Source organism: Mizuhopecten yessoensis, unplaced genomic scaffold (genome assembly GCF_002113885.1).
Source record: "Mizuhopecten yessoensis strain PY_sf001 unplaced genomic scaffold, ASM211388v2 scaffold716197, whole genome shotgun sequence".
Lineage (NCBI taxonomy): Eukaryota > Metazoa > Mollusca > Bivalvia > Pectinida > Pectinidae > Mizuhopecten > Mizuhopecten yessoensis.
The window spans coordinates 161,519-177,281 of NW_018479996.1; the positions used below are offsets into that span (position 1 = coordinate 161,519).

The 15,763-nt window shown below is 37.6% G+C and overlaps 1 protein-coding gene across 11 annotated transcripts in view; it reads right to left on the reverse strand.

The window, feature by feature from the left end:
* Positions 1–15,763, reverse strand: part of LOC110442051 (neurexin-2-like) — a 244,323-nt gene that overhangs the window by 127,096 nt on the left and 101,464 nt on the right. For 10 of the 11 annotated variants that reach the window (XM_021485465.1, XM_021485469.1, XM_021485471.1 and 7 more), the window contains exon 3: positions 6,097–6,132. The exons of the other annotated variant lie outside the window; for it this stretch is intronic. In XM_021485465.1, the coding sequence (XP_021341140.1) occupies positions 6,097–6,132 (36 nt within the window). The remainder of the gene's footprint in view (positions 1–6,096; positions 6,133–15,763) is intronic. 11 annotated transcript variants of the gene reach the window in all.

The following is a 15,763-nucleotide window of genomic DNA, read 5'->3' on the forward strand; positions in this document are numbered from 1 at the left end:
TATACATCATTTTCAAATTTAAACATTTAAATTGTCACAGTTTCAAGTTTTACCACAAGGGTTCAGAAATATCAATATTGTTCTCAGATAAGATTTTAGGACCAGTTATTTGAAAACAGTCCAACATAAATCTATACAATATATAGTCTCTGGCCAGAATACTTCCAGCTTCAGATATAACTTTCTATATATCATTGTTTTTTTTTATAATTACTTTATTTTAAAATGATTGCAAGTAAGATAAAATTTCATTACATTTTCACCAGTATTTCATTTGGAATGCTATCATTTACTACAATATAATTATATGTTGCAATGTAATGGTGTCTAGTGCTGACTGCAGCCTCCTCTCTCGAGTAGGATTTCCCTGAAACTAGGAAACAGACATTACCACGACGACGAGGATGAGGACGACATTTACATCAACTCCATAACTCAACCATCAAACAATAATACTTCTTATTCCATTTGTAAGTTGAGAATTATGAGATTTTGTAATTTGAAATGTCATTACAATTCATCGCCATCGTCATGGAATTTAACTGAAATCTTATCTTCAAGAATCAATCAGAAACATTTCTAGCTGCATGGTAGGGCTGTTTGCTGCAGGACTTCAAGTCTGTAATACACAGGGCTCCGAGTCCTGAGTAGATAGAATTGCCTGTTATACAAGTCGCTGATGCACAGACACATGACTATATGCTGTAAATGTTAAGATCAAACTTGAAGCTAATGGGTCGAAAGAATACTTTTATCCTCACATTTCAAGAGAAGTCTTTACAGTGGGTCCTGACGTGATACCTCTACTTCACAATCGTTCTCCATTCTTATAAATCATTGTAATCTTTGATGGTGTAAAATAAAAAAAATAAACACTTTGCATCACAGTGTTCCAATTTCAATTCAGTTTGGTGGGCTTAAAAATGCTTCAGTTTGCCTCTATTTTTTTTTAAACTTCTAACAAATTGTGAAATGTAAATTTTCTAATTCAGATATTTATTTTCTATAAGACTTCAATAAATCATGAAATAATAGTAATATGAATCCACAAAAGTGTTTGAAAGCCTTGTAGACGATATAGATTCAGCAAGGCTGACAGCTGTTTGGTAATTCGGCTATTGCTGTAATGATATTTTCCCCCTCTTTTAAGTCAGAATTTCAATCGCGATGCCAATAAGGAGTTGTAACACAACTAGGAGTGGGAACACAGACGAAGACCTAGCGATTAATTTCCTGTGTAGGGTATTATTGAGTCATGCCTCAGCCACCTATGTCTCCTCATCTATAAAGGACAGCGCTGTCTGCATCAGCTTACCATACTGCTGATGCGGAAAGTCTGAATGGTAGACTGGAGAGCTCATTTAGGGGAAATCACTCATGCATAGATTGTTAATGGTTATTGATGACATCGGTTTGGAGATGCCAACAGGTCTTTTGATATGAAGAAGCCATGAAGTAAAATTCCAACATGGTATCATGACTATATTTGACAATAAATTTCTGACATTTTGGTAGTAAAAAATTGCCCTGAACTCTTAAAGTTATTATAATAACATACAAAAATTGAATATGAAAGTCGTCTGTCAGAAATTGTAAGTGTCTTCTATGGCATTATTGTCTGCTCAAGAAATGCCACATTTCACAATTTGCCTGAAAAATGTGTTTTAAAGGTGCTCATTTTATTATATTTATTATATTATGATTGATGGACATGTTTTCTTCTTATCCCAGAAACACTGTGTAAGTTCCGATAAGGAGTAGCTAAGTGACCTACTTATGACTAACTCTCGATCGTCAGTCTGATTGAGTAAGGTATTTCAATGCACTTTAATACAGAAATTGACTTAAAACTCTGAATTCTGATAAGGAAAGGTGTTCATCTGGAATGCCTAAGTATAGTCAAGAATGATTAGCAATTTTAGTTTGTTATGTGCTGGAATTCAAATGGCAGCCAATTTTTGTATCAACTGTTGGCGTTTATTCCCAATTATCGACCACCTCTTGCTTGTTCCACCGTAAGTGGCGGCACTGACACCAATTATGTAATTTGAGGATGGGTGTTGGTTTGTCGCATCTACCAAGAGAGACACCATCAGAATCCAATGTCACTGAAGTCAGGAAGAACCCATCACTGAAGGCAAAAGTGCGGAAAGAAAGCTTCATTTTATACTTTATTTCCTTGGAGAGTAAACCTGGAATTAGATTTTTCCTGGGTAATAAAGATGAAATCAAACAAAACACTGGTTTTGACAGGCATGAATCTCACCTTCGTAGAATCCCTCTGTATTATCAGGGTGGTGACAAGCCGAAGCCTCCTGATCAGCAGTAATTGGCTCCCAGATCAGCCAATCAGACAGGCTCCAGCTGGCCTTAAATGCAGGTTTTGCCAGTGAAGTATTTCTTTGGGAGTGCCATACTGGGTGCAGTGTGCAAGCATTCGGACAGAAACACCAAGCAAGGGATTGTATTTTTTGGGAAGGGAAGGTTAGGGTCTCCAAGGTCCAAATTTACAACAACTATCTGGAAGCTAGGTCTCTGCAGATGATCACAGACATCTTGTCTTTTTATAATTGCAGGAATTGATGTTTTTTCGCTGTGTCCATAGCTGTTATTGTCTCATCGAAAACCACTGTGATCACACAGTAGCACACACCACACAGGACTTTTTTTGTATCAGATCTTTTAACTTCAGCATATATTAGCCTTACTACCATAGCAGATTATACCATAACACTGCAACAAATTTGTTGGTTTAAGAAATTTGAAAAATCTCAGTGCTATTTTTTAAAGAAGCATTAAAAATGTGGTTGATTCAATTTCTATGTACAAGAATCAATAATGATATCTAAAAAAAATCAAGTCAAGATTTTCTGGTAGTGTGTGTATCTATAAACTCAAGCCTTAAGCTTCTGGCTACCCAATAATTTGTAGACGGTGGATGTTTACCAGCAGCTATCGATTCTGTTAGGGGTAGTTTTCTAGTTGTCTACGACATTGTCTTTGTTAGGAAAGATCATTTAGAGAAATTTATCTATAGATTGTCCAGAAAAACACTGAGAATATTATATTTTATTTACATCTCCTGATCTGGCCCAGGATACGTTTCCTTATTGTATACCAGTAAATCGCCAGAATGCTTGATTTCAAACACAGACTCTTGGGGTCCATCCCATCATAGTCGCTAAACAATTTGCCAGGTCATGAAGACCAACAAGAGCCTTGCAGAATTCAAATTGCTGGAATGTGTCAGCAGCCAGTTATCCGTCATAAATCACTCAATCATCAATGGATCATTAAGTTGACTGAAACAGTCTACAGCTAATATGGCCGTGGCTATGTCACTCCCATACATGGCCATAGACATAACACTCACAAGACCTTAGTGACGCTGACCTTTCCATTTTGTCACTGGTGATAATGTCTTTATACTACCCTAAAGCACAAACTAGGGACTACTCGTTAGAGAGCTTCTTCATTTGTGCATGTATATTTCATGAAGACTAGTAACTAAGAGTGCATGGCTGGATTATCTCCCCTTTATAATACCAAGTTATTGATCCCCAAGCGAAGGCCCTGCGCGGGTAATCCTCTCTGACAGGAATTACGGGACCCATTGCCACCAGACTTCAGTAATTTTCTCTATTCACATTCAAATACATGTAGTAGAATACTTGCAATTTATCTATATTCATAGAATTCTTTTTCTTCCACAACTTGTTGGATTAGTGGAATAATTTAGTATCCAAATTTCCTTGAAATAAATTGAAATTTAATTCATAGAACAATTTAATGTAAGATTTTAGAAAGCTTAAGCTTAACACATTAATGAATCCTATGTTTGGCACTGATATAAGATTTCAAAAGTAAAATTAAGCTCCAAATTTTTATCTGAAGCAATTTGATTCAAAATTATCCTACATTTTGTTGTTTACAAAAGTTGCAATAATATTATTTATTAATGACTGTAAACTAACCTTGATGATGTGACAATGAAGATCGTACTCCTGTCCTGCCGAAGGCAAGGTTTATGTCTATATAGGCCCGGCTTTAGTTTTAATTAAATTTCCGACCGCACTCTTCCTTGTGTTCCTCATGTAAACATGTCTCCAATCCCAGATCAATCAATGTAATTACTTAATTGTGTGACTAGTCCCTGTTTTTTGCGTTTGGTTTGTGTTTTATACTCGAATTGTGGAGTGGGTAGTTATGTGAAGTATTAAGATCAGACATCTTTTTCAATAAAAACCTATTTTCACTGGTTGATAGGGAATTTATTTGAAAAGATTTGTTTTTATTTTTCACATTTCCTTTAGATTGTTAACTATATACTGTATTTATATTCAGAGAATATTTAATGGTTTCTGATTGAATACCATATATATTTCACGAGTACAGCAGAATATAATTTTTTTTCATGAGTACAAAGCACCAGTGAAAATATCAGTAAATTCTGTCATAAGATTGAAATATAAAAGGTATTTAACAGGAAAACCGTTAAATTTTATTTATTACATTTTTTAAGCTAACACAATGCAAAATAACTCAGCATATGTCCTCGACCAAACTACTCATATTAGAAAAGAACTCTTTATTTTCTCTTCTTATACAGATTTTTCCCATCAGACATTTTAATTTGTCCATGTACTCAGCTGACCCATCCATCGATTAATTAAAAATGGAGATGTGATTATAATGTGTGCGTACAGCGACTGTCTCTATATTTACCCCTTTACAATAGAGGCCTATACATGATGTATCAGTAGTGACCGCTTCAGTCAATGACAACCTATCACATCAAAGGAAACAGGACAAATTTAGCCCGTCACGTTTTATCATTCATTATGGTTTTTGAGACAATGGCGTGCAGTGCTGCACACGTCACAGTCCATGCACCTTACAGCATGCATAACTGGGATACAGACTCTGAAGCCTTCCTACCACACTACTGCTGCACTCGCAGATAAATAGTCACTTTATATTCTTACACAGCAGACAATACACTGCAAACAATATGTTGTGTTAAATTACCAAGCTGGATCCCCAGGCTACTGTAAACGAATTACATTGATATTTCTCCGGTATCATCATTACTTTATTGGCTAGCTGATAATACACACATCATAGTTGCTATCAAAACCACTTAACCAATTGATGTAACATTTTAAAATTACCCTGGCAGCAGAACATTTTACTTTTTCTGAAAATGCAAACAAAATATTTAATCATTCTATAACTGTCGCATGTGACATAAAATTGAATTACCCAAGAGGCACTTGGTTAGAAACTAATAATTATAAAACAGATTTTTGTTTTCCAGTAAAGAATTGCTATATTGATTAGCTTTGAACATGAAAAGATATAACAGTTTGATAACATTGTACTTTATTGTGTGTACATGGCAAAGATTGAGAGCTACAGTTAGCAGGGATGAGCATGTTAGTACTCACTGTTAGCTACTTATACTGTGGAAAAACTGATTCCCTCATACTGTGAATAAATGTTTCCCTCATGCTGTGAATAAATGTTTCCCTCATATTGTTTTGTTTCCTTCAAACTATGAAAAAGCATGTCCATCATCTTGTAAAAAATGTTTCCCTCATACTGTGAATAAACGTTTCCCTCATACCATGAACAAAAATGTTTCCTTCATATTGTGAATAAGTGTTTCCCTCCTACTAAGAAAAAGTGTTTCCCTCATGCTGTGAAAAAGAGTTTCCTTCATATTGTGAAAAGTGTTTCCGTAATACTGTGAATAAATGTTGACCTCATGCTATGAAAAAAATGTGTCCTTCATATTGTGAACCACTTTGAGTCAACCTACGAACTAGCTAGGTCATGATAAAGCGGTACATGTATATAAGAACCTCAAATTATTATTATTATTTTTATTGTCACTGTGAATATAATATCTCTGGGATTGTGTTTATGTGGGTGCATCAAGCCATTATGTGCAGAAATACATAACTAATCCAAGTTTTAATGACTTCCCAGACAAACGCCAATAAACTACTCACCGAGACACGTTAATACCGAGGAAATGTCCTCAATGAAGCATTATGAAACATGATGTGTAATCAAAGCAGAATATAAACTTACTTTTTAGATTTCCTCGGGGATTTCTCAGAGCACTTCCTGTCCAAAAAAAGTTTCATATAATGATAACACTACCGGTGACAAATTATTTTTGATGTTTAAATAGAACTAAAAAGAGAACCGAACTGTACTTTGATGAAAAGTGAAATTTGCTGATTATCCACAAAAGTAATTGCATAATGTAGAAACGCTTTTAACTCTGTTCAAAGATAAAATTTGTTAAATTCATCACGATTCCTAAACTAGAATGAACAAACCTATCAAAGAAAAGTGCATATGCTTGTGTGAATTTAATAATATCAGCTAAACCTTAGAATTCAATTTGAATTTTAATCTCAATCTGATGAGCTGGGTGTTACTGTTATTTGTCAACAATTACTGCTTTAGAGATGAGTGAGGCTGATATTTTACAGTTTGAGTATCCAACCAATTACAGACGACAAAGGAATAACGGAAACAGAATCCTACAAACACAGTGAGATCATCGGAGATCATGAGAGAACCTCCGTTTTCCCCTAATGTAGACCATTATGCTAATAGTTTGGAGATCACACACAACACTGGAAGTTTTCACGATTGATATTTTAAATTCGGTGAAATGTAACCAAGAATATACTCAGCAGGTCTGCGTATTAAAATTAAAGTCACCATCAGATAACCCGGCCAGTTCACGGCCCGATTCAATTTACACTGACATGTTTTTCATCAAAGACAATTTCGTACAAATATCAGAACAAGCCTACAAGACAATTTCTTCTACGTGTATGTTCACAGCCACACAATTCATCATCACCAATATAATTACGGCTTTGATGAAATCCTCAATGGTAGTCCTGAGACGGGCTCTGTCACTCACTCACTACCGCGACTTTAATCATACCGCTACAATATTAGATCACGCTAAAGTAAATCATAGCATCAACCCCCCCACAGATGACAGATGAGCACTTGTTGAGCAGCTATAACCAAGATGGAGGATGGTTGTCGTGGCGCCATGACCTGGTCTAACAGCATGTCACAGAGCACTCAGAATGATGTGCAATCAAGCGCGCAACTAACTCAACATCAGTAATTACACATACAATGTTCTGTAGCTTTTATTGCAGTAATTAGTTTTATTGCTTTAAGAGTGCAAAAGACAATATTGGAGCCCAAGCGTGGAGTCGTTCTGAGAGTTTCGGTCCACATCCTGTAGATTTATAGTACAGCACTAATAGCATGACTGTTTTGCTTCCCTGATCAGTAAAGGGTACAAACTGTTGTGTTTATCATACATTTAACACAGTACGGTGCGTGGGAATCACCTGGATCTAGCTGTTTACTTCCTTACAACCAGGAACAACCATTACAACACTATGCCAATGGATAAATGAAGTCTGGTACATGCATTGCATTGAAAGAACTCAAGTAATATTTCACTATGGTTTTGGGCACACACAAAAAATAAAGTTAAAAGAGTTATGCATAAGTGAAATTTAATTTTAAATTATCAGTGTGTGTAATCATGCACCCTATTCTAAATCTACTTGTTTTCACAAGAATCTGACCTCTACAGCACTTTTAAAAAGATGTAAATATCATTTATACCTTGACAAGACCATTATAAATCGCTGCTATTATTGTGTAGTTTCTGTTTCTAAATATGTATCTAAAATATTAACTTAAACTTGTATTATCTAAATAAAGTTATTTCTAAAACTGCAATATTATTGTATGGTGTTACTTCTGAATCATTATCTTCATCTAAGCATTATCTGTACCAATGAAGTAAAAGTAAAATGGCTTTGTCTTATGATTAAATAGATAAGTTAACACTTTCATATCATTGTAACCCCATTATGGTGAGTTTAACATCTAATTCAATGTTAATAATTTATTCTTACAATAAAGAATTTTGACTCTAGTCTTGTATCATAGGATTCTGTAAAAACTGTCTGTCTACAAGGATTGAGTTCTGAAAACAACAATCTTGAGAAAAAATTATCTACAGTATAGCCCAGTCTGTGTATGACAGTATAGGTATACAAAGCTATGCATCTTACAATATGTCAATTGGCACCATTCAAAATATCAATTTCTTCAGTGCTCCAATTTAAACTGATACATTTCCGCTCATAAAAAGGTTTGGAAATTGCCAATAATATCATCTAGCAGATATATTTCATCTTGGAATCAGAGGAAATTTATGTTATGTTCTTTGAACTCTCGGGAGGAATGAGTGTCCTTGTTTCAGCATCACATCACGGAGAAAAAAGTCAAAAAGGTTGGACAGAAAAATTGATAGCAGAATATCTATGAGTGATGTAAAACTATCATACACGCAAACCATAAAAACTGACTGAGAAACCGTAACGTGAAACTAACGTAGGATCTAGCCGGTAAATCAGTGAACTGTTCAGTCCAGCACACACAACCCTCTCTAACCTTATTGATTCCGACATCAAACCCAGCCTACATTAATAATCAAAACTTCATTATATAACTGTATTGATAATCTTAATCAAATATGGCGAGATGGTAGTGGTTGGGGACCCGCCAGCACAAGCCTGGAGAACATTGATGGTTAGCTTTCTTCATTCTATATTATTGCTAGCAGAGTGTATTCATTATTGGTGTCAGGGCAGGCTCCACACCACCCTGACCTACAGAACTAATTCCACTGAGGCACACAGGGTATATCAGGACATGCATGCAACTGTGTGAGCTTTAGTGAGCTCCACACCCTGTTCATTGCTATAGAGATGACCCTTCTGTCACCTAACACATGAGCTCCACACCCTGTTCTTTGCCATAGAGATGACCCTTCTATCTCCTAATCCCTGAGCTCCACACCCTGTTCATTGCCATAGAGATGACCCTTCTATCTCCTAACACCTGAGCTCCTCACCCTGTTCTTTGCCATAGAGATGACCCTTCAATCTCCTAATACCTGAGCTCCACCCCCTGTTCATTGCCATAGAGATGACCCTTCTATCTCCTAACACCTGAGCTCCTCACCCTGTTCTTTGCCATAGAGATGACCCTTCTCTCTCCTAACACCTGAGCACCACACCCTGTTCATTGCTATAGAGATGACCCTTCTCTCTCTCCTAACACCTGAGCTCCACACCCTTTTCTTTGCCATAGAGTTGACCCTTCTGTCTCCTAACTCCTGAGCTCCACACCCTGTTCATTGCTATAGAGATGTCCCTTCTCTCTCTCCTAACACCTGAGCTCCCCACCCTTTTCTTTGCCATAGAGTTGACCCTTCTGTCTCCTAACTCCTGAGCTCCACACCCTGTTCTTTGCTATAGAGATGACCCTTCTATCTCCTAATACCTGAGCTCCACACCCTGTTCTTTGCCATAGAGATGCCCCTTCTATCTCCTAACACCTGAGTTCAACACCCTGTTCTTTGCCATAGAGATGCCCCTTCTATCTCCTAACACCTGAGCTCAACACCCTGTTCATTGCCATAGAGAAGACCCTTCTGTCTCCTAACACATGAGCTCCCCACCCTTTTCTTTGCCATAGAGAAGACCCTTCTGTCTCCTAACACATGAGCTCCACACCCTTTTCTTTGCCATAGAGTTGACCCTTCTGTCTCCTAACCCCTGAGCTCCACACCCTTTTCTTTGCTATAGAGATGACCCTACTGTCTCCTAACACCTGAGTTCAACACCCTGTTCTTTGCCATAGAGATGACGCTTCTATCTCCTAACACCTGAGTTCAACACCCTGTTCTTTGCCATAGAGATAACCCTTCTACCTCCTAACACCTGAGCTCCACACCCTGTTCTTTGCTATAGAGATGACCCTACTGTCTCCTAACACCTGAGTTCCACACCCTTTTCTTTGCCATAGAGAAGACCCTTCTGTCTCCTAACTCCTGAGCTCCACACCCTGTTCATTGCTATAGAGAAAACCCTTCTGTCTCCTAACACCTGAGCTCAACACCCTGTTCATTGCCATAGAGATGACCCTTCTCTATCCTAACACCTGAGCACCACACCCTGTTCATTGCTATAGAGATTACCCTTCTGTCTCCTAACACATGAGCTCCACACCCTTTTCTTTGCTATAGAGATGACCCTACTGTCTCCTAACACCTGAGCTCCACCCCCTTTTCTTTGCCATAGAGATGCCCCTTCTACCTCCTAACACCTGAGCTCCACACCCTGTTCATTGCTATAGAGATGATCCTTCTGTCACCTAGCACCTTGTTAATCAAGGTTACCATGATATATTAACCATAAATGGTTATTCTGAATCTAACAACTTATTTTTCACTAATAAATCTGTCAGGTAGTGTAAACCATTGATATAAGGCCCTAATGCAAAACTCAATAAATGGTACCTCCATGAATTAATGACAAATCAGAGACATAAATACAAAATGTTGCCGATGATCATGCTGATCACAGACTAGGTCACACAGATATAAAGACGAGGCTGACAGAATCGGTTTGATTTCTGGTTCAAACGTAATTGTTTACATTAACAACTACTGATATTGTCAGATCTTACAGGTATAAAAGACTTTATACTAAACCTTTACTTTGTTATTAACTCATTCACCCCTGATATTTTATAATGAACCATTCCAACCTTTGAATTGGAAGAGCTCAAATGTGTCTCCAGGGGTCGATGAGTTAATGTAACAGGAAACAGAGCAGTGGATCAAACCTAGCTGTGACCCCCGACTTCTTAGTCGGCCGCTCTACCCCTGAGCTAAAGGGAAATTCCCTAAAATCTATCACACTGCTCAAACCTTTTTAAATGTGTTCGCCATCGAACACCACAACAACCCAGTTTCTAACCCCCTGTCCCCACAGGGACGGCCACGGACACCTTTTGTAACAGTTTCTTCACTGAGTTCCAATTGAATGTATAGTAACATTCCATAACACCTATTTTTCTCCCACACCTGACAGATTTATCTCCCGTTTTGCCAGTGCTAGATTTATCTGTCTCCGCCCTAGGGCTGAGACAGACTGCACACGCTGTGACGTCATTGGAATGTTGTAATGAACTTCACTGTAAACAAATGTAACCGTCCGCATAAAAAAATAGTTCTAACAAACGGAAGATATTTTTAATGAATTTAATAACAATTTCCTCATATATTTAACAGTAAAATATTTTTTAACGGTAAATAACTTTCTTTGTCTATTCAATACGTGATGTTCGTTCGAGAGTTCGTTTTCCGCCGGAAAGTCGATTGACGCCATTACGTTGTCAACAAACACGATGAAGAGATGTGTCAAGCTAGGTAAGTCATTCTTCATCACTGTCGCTATAGATGATAGCCTTCCGAGCTCGTGGATGTTGTTTGTTTCCATCATTGGAATTATCATGGACGTGTATATTGAATTTTCCACCGTAAATGCTGGAATTGTGGAAAATTGACTCTAACGAGGATGCACACGTGGACACGTTGAAAGTTTTGTCAGCCGCCATCGCGGGACGGTTGCTCGAGGCAGGCGAGCTAAACGTGGTAAGCGATTGTGAATGCAATTCTGCAATTGTTGTCGTTGATGCATTCGTCAACAAAGACGAAATTTCGTGCTGTTTTTTGTTCGTAATGACGAGATAATTGTTCAGTGACTGAATGTTTTTGTGTACGGTAAACATGACAGCTTGTGTGTCGGGAATATCGTTTTCCAAAAGTGTCTGACACAAATGTTTACGTGCGCTGGTGTTTGTTAGGCGTTTGTTGTCGTCGACCCCTGGTAGTTCAGCCTTTTTTGCCATGGTTTTTAACAGTTGGCCAATTTTGTTGCGACCGATGGGTCCTGAATAAACCATTGATCATCAAGGGTAGGGTTGTTGACATGAGTAATCGTCGCTAAATAAAATGGATGCTGGGGTGCGGAAAAGTTTGAAGGACGTTGTCTCTGTATTGTTTATACGCTGTAACAGGGCACCGTGCTTTGTTGTTGGGGGTTTCATACATTCTTGGTTGACCGTTTCGTGTGTTATTCATGTCTTCACCTGTGCGTGTTTTGGTTTGCCTTTCGTTATGAACAATATATTCTAAACGCAAGTCATTGTCATAATGGAGTTGGATGTCACCCTAGCACAGTGCCCTGTGTTCTTCCCCACCACCTCTCATTCCGAAATGTGTAGTGTTGTTCATCCACAGTGTATTTATCAACGATGCAGGTGTGGAACAGCCCAGTTGTTTAGTTTTGTATAACAAATCAATGTCACTGTTAGTGATGGCATCTGCTGCAAAAGGCTTGTTACCCATGCCCTGCCTTTTCAACTCCTTTTGTTTAGCCCGCATTACTTCATGTGTTTTGGAAAATTCATATCCTGAGATGAGACTAGTGCCATACCTGTGTCTTTTGAGATATCGCTCAAAGGACCCCAGCATCCCTCGTAAAACACTTGGTTGATAATTGTTACCATTTTTTTGCCGGACGCCTATCATGAATTTGGACAAATGTGTATCCAGGTCCATTGGAGGTATATTGTGGGTTTCCCTCATTTCTCCATTTTCAGACAGAAATGTTTTTAATAATTTTATGTGACACAATGTTTTTTTCCTAGTAGTGTTGTTCTCAAAACTTGTCAACCTCGTCATCATCAACCAACACAAATCTTGTCATAGTACAGGAGGCAGTTTTTTGAGGGGCTCGTACAGCAGTCGGTGTTTGGGGGATGAGAGGTGTTTGGAGGATGAGAGGTGGTTGGGGCACACACACATTTTCATTTGTACTAAATTCAGACTCAGTTGCATCCATATGCATGGGTTCATCAAACAAAAAGCCAAACTCTTCATCTGGCATGTCTTTCACAAGTTCATGTTTGGCAGCAGTTACTATTTTACCATCCTGGAACAGCTGAATTTTGTACATTACATAAGTTCCAAAAGGTTTTACAATGTCCACAATTTTCCCTTTTGACCCATTTGCTCCTATTGTGACTCTGTCTGCAAGTTTAAACACTTTTTCCATGATGTTGTCAACAACAGAAGTTGTACTTTCACAGTTTCAGCAGACAACATGAAGTTGGGGAGAAAGTAGTACCTATATGGATATTAATACGCCAAATTGCCTGTATGTGTTTTGGGTCCATGTTTACCTTTATTTCACATTAAAATACTGTTAGATATGGGAGAAAAATAATCAATCGCTACTGGTTGTGTAAGATAAAGAAATCTCAACCCTCGGACTAAGATTTTTTGTCCAGAACTCGGCAAGCCTCGTTCTGGACAAAAAATCTTAGTCCTCGGGTTAAGATTTCTCTATCTTACACAACCAGTAGCGATAGATTCTATTAATCCATGCTGAGGATAGTTGTGGACAAACATCTAGTACCCCACAAAATTCTCCAGTGACTTTCATCACCAAACTGTGAAACATGGCCTCTATTAATGCTTGACATCAAATTGTAGGCTTTTAATGAAATTAAAGCCGCTTCCTGTGTTGTTGGATTCAAGGAGCCGGGACGTTAATGGGAGGCAGTCCTTACCATAACCACTACTGTCACTGCCATAAATGGGAGGCGGGCCTTACCATAACCACTACTGTCACTGCCATAAATGGGAGGCTGTCCTTACTATAACCACTACTGTCACTGCCATTAATGGGAGGCGGTCCTTACCATAACCACTACTGTCACTGCCATAAATGGTTGATGCATATGTGTCGTGCTGCACACCGCTTCTTTAATTGTCATCCAAGCACTTCAAAGACAAACGTTATTGATCAAACTGGGAAAGAAGTGTCTTTAGTTTTATTTCCGACTTTCTATTCATACTTTTTTTCAGCCTTTTAATATAAGTACTTGATGTTCAAACATGTCCCATACCTGCCATTAGCATCCCTACGATCCATAGGAAGGAGTCGCACCATCAAACAACTGGTTAACAGTAACAACCCTGTAGGCCTCGGTCCACTAGGACAGGTCACAAAGTACAACTACCCATTGATTTCACAAATTCTAATCACATTATTCTCATCAACGTCTTCACTAGGTTATCAGGAAATCCCACACATCTACTTACCTGGTATCTACTAAACTCATTTGATTAATTCCATGTCTACTTATCACATAATAAACTTAATTATATCTGCTATTCTAATATCTATTAATATGATATCTACTAATATCGTATCTATTAACTCATTCACCCCTGAAATTTCATAATGACCTATTCCAACTATTGAATCGGAAGAGTTCAAATGTGTCTTCAGGGGTGGATGAGTTAATCTCTAATAAAGGTTAGATTAAGGTGGCCGGTGGTACAGTATATAGTGTGTACTCGCCTTTCACCAAGATTGCTTGGGGTTTGATTCCCTGATGGGACGTGAAAAGGTATTCGGTCACCTGCCTGAGCACATGTTTTTGTATGGGGTACTCTGGATTCCTCCCACATTAAGACTACCTGCATTCTAACATCCGAGGCCAACAAGAATGATTAGTATAATTTATATAACTTAGTTCAAATTGTTATAAAATGAATAAAGCTTATATGTTTTTCAGTTCTCCTGATCTGTGATGTCTATTAATCAGATATCTACTAATCTCATATCAATTAATCTCATGTCCATCAATCTCATATCTATTATTCTCATATCTGTTTATCTCTTATCTGTTAATCAATATATTTACTAATCTCATAGTTATTATTCTCATGTCCATCAATCTCATATCTGTTAATTGGATATCTACTTATCTCATAAATATTAATCTCATATCGATTAATCTCATAATCATATATATATATATTAATATCATAAAATAGACATTATATGATAGACTATACAAACCTGAACAAGACAGAATATATACATGTAGTAGATACTGCACTATTCTGAACAAGACACATCATAATGAAAGATGTCCTGTGAAAACACTTTATATCTTACATTCTGGACAAGAATAAAGCAACAACTAAAATGATCCCACAAACTATTTGTAGCCTTGTGTAATTAGGTGTCTGATGTAGAATCTGAGATCTAGGCAGTAAAGTGTGGGTGATCCGAGCAGTTAATTTACTTGGACTGGAGATCTGAGGTAACTGGACAGTTTAACAGGTGCCAGTCACTGCACATGAAAGGTGTCTGCAGACAGATGGAACCACACCTGAGAGAGCACCTACGAGTGCATGGACATTGTAGACAAGCATAGGTAAGTTCTCGACTCATCCTCAACAGTATAAACATGCAATACTCTGCTGATTAAAACATTTCCACATACCCATACTTTATTTAAAATTTCTTCGATGTTGTTTTAAAGAAAATCACAGAATTTATGCCTCCTTTGTTACAACGTGTAACCTGTAACTGTTCTTTAATAAATTTGTAAGAAAATAGAATCTATTGTTTAATCATTTCAACGTCTATTTTATAGCGCCCAGCAAGGTTAAAGTATCAGCTGCACTGTAAATTAACTTAGTTTGTTAAAATGTTCAAAGTTTAGTACATTAACTGTCTTTGTTACAATTTTCCAGACAATCAACAAACACTTTGATATGCTAGACAATCCAGTACATATATTTACTTTTGTCCATTTTTTGGGTGAAATAAACCAAAGTTACAAACATGGATGTAAGTTTTTATCACATCAAGGTCAAGGTAACCGGACATGGCCTTGCCCTATCAGAGTCAATGAATGACCATTTAGATATATGCCAGTGGCGGATCCAGAGGGGTTTATTGGTCTTTAGGAAACCCCCCCC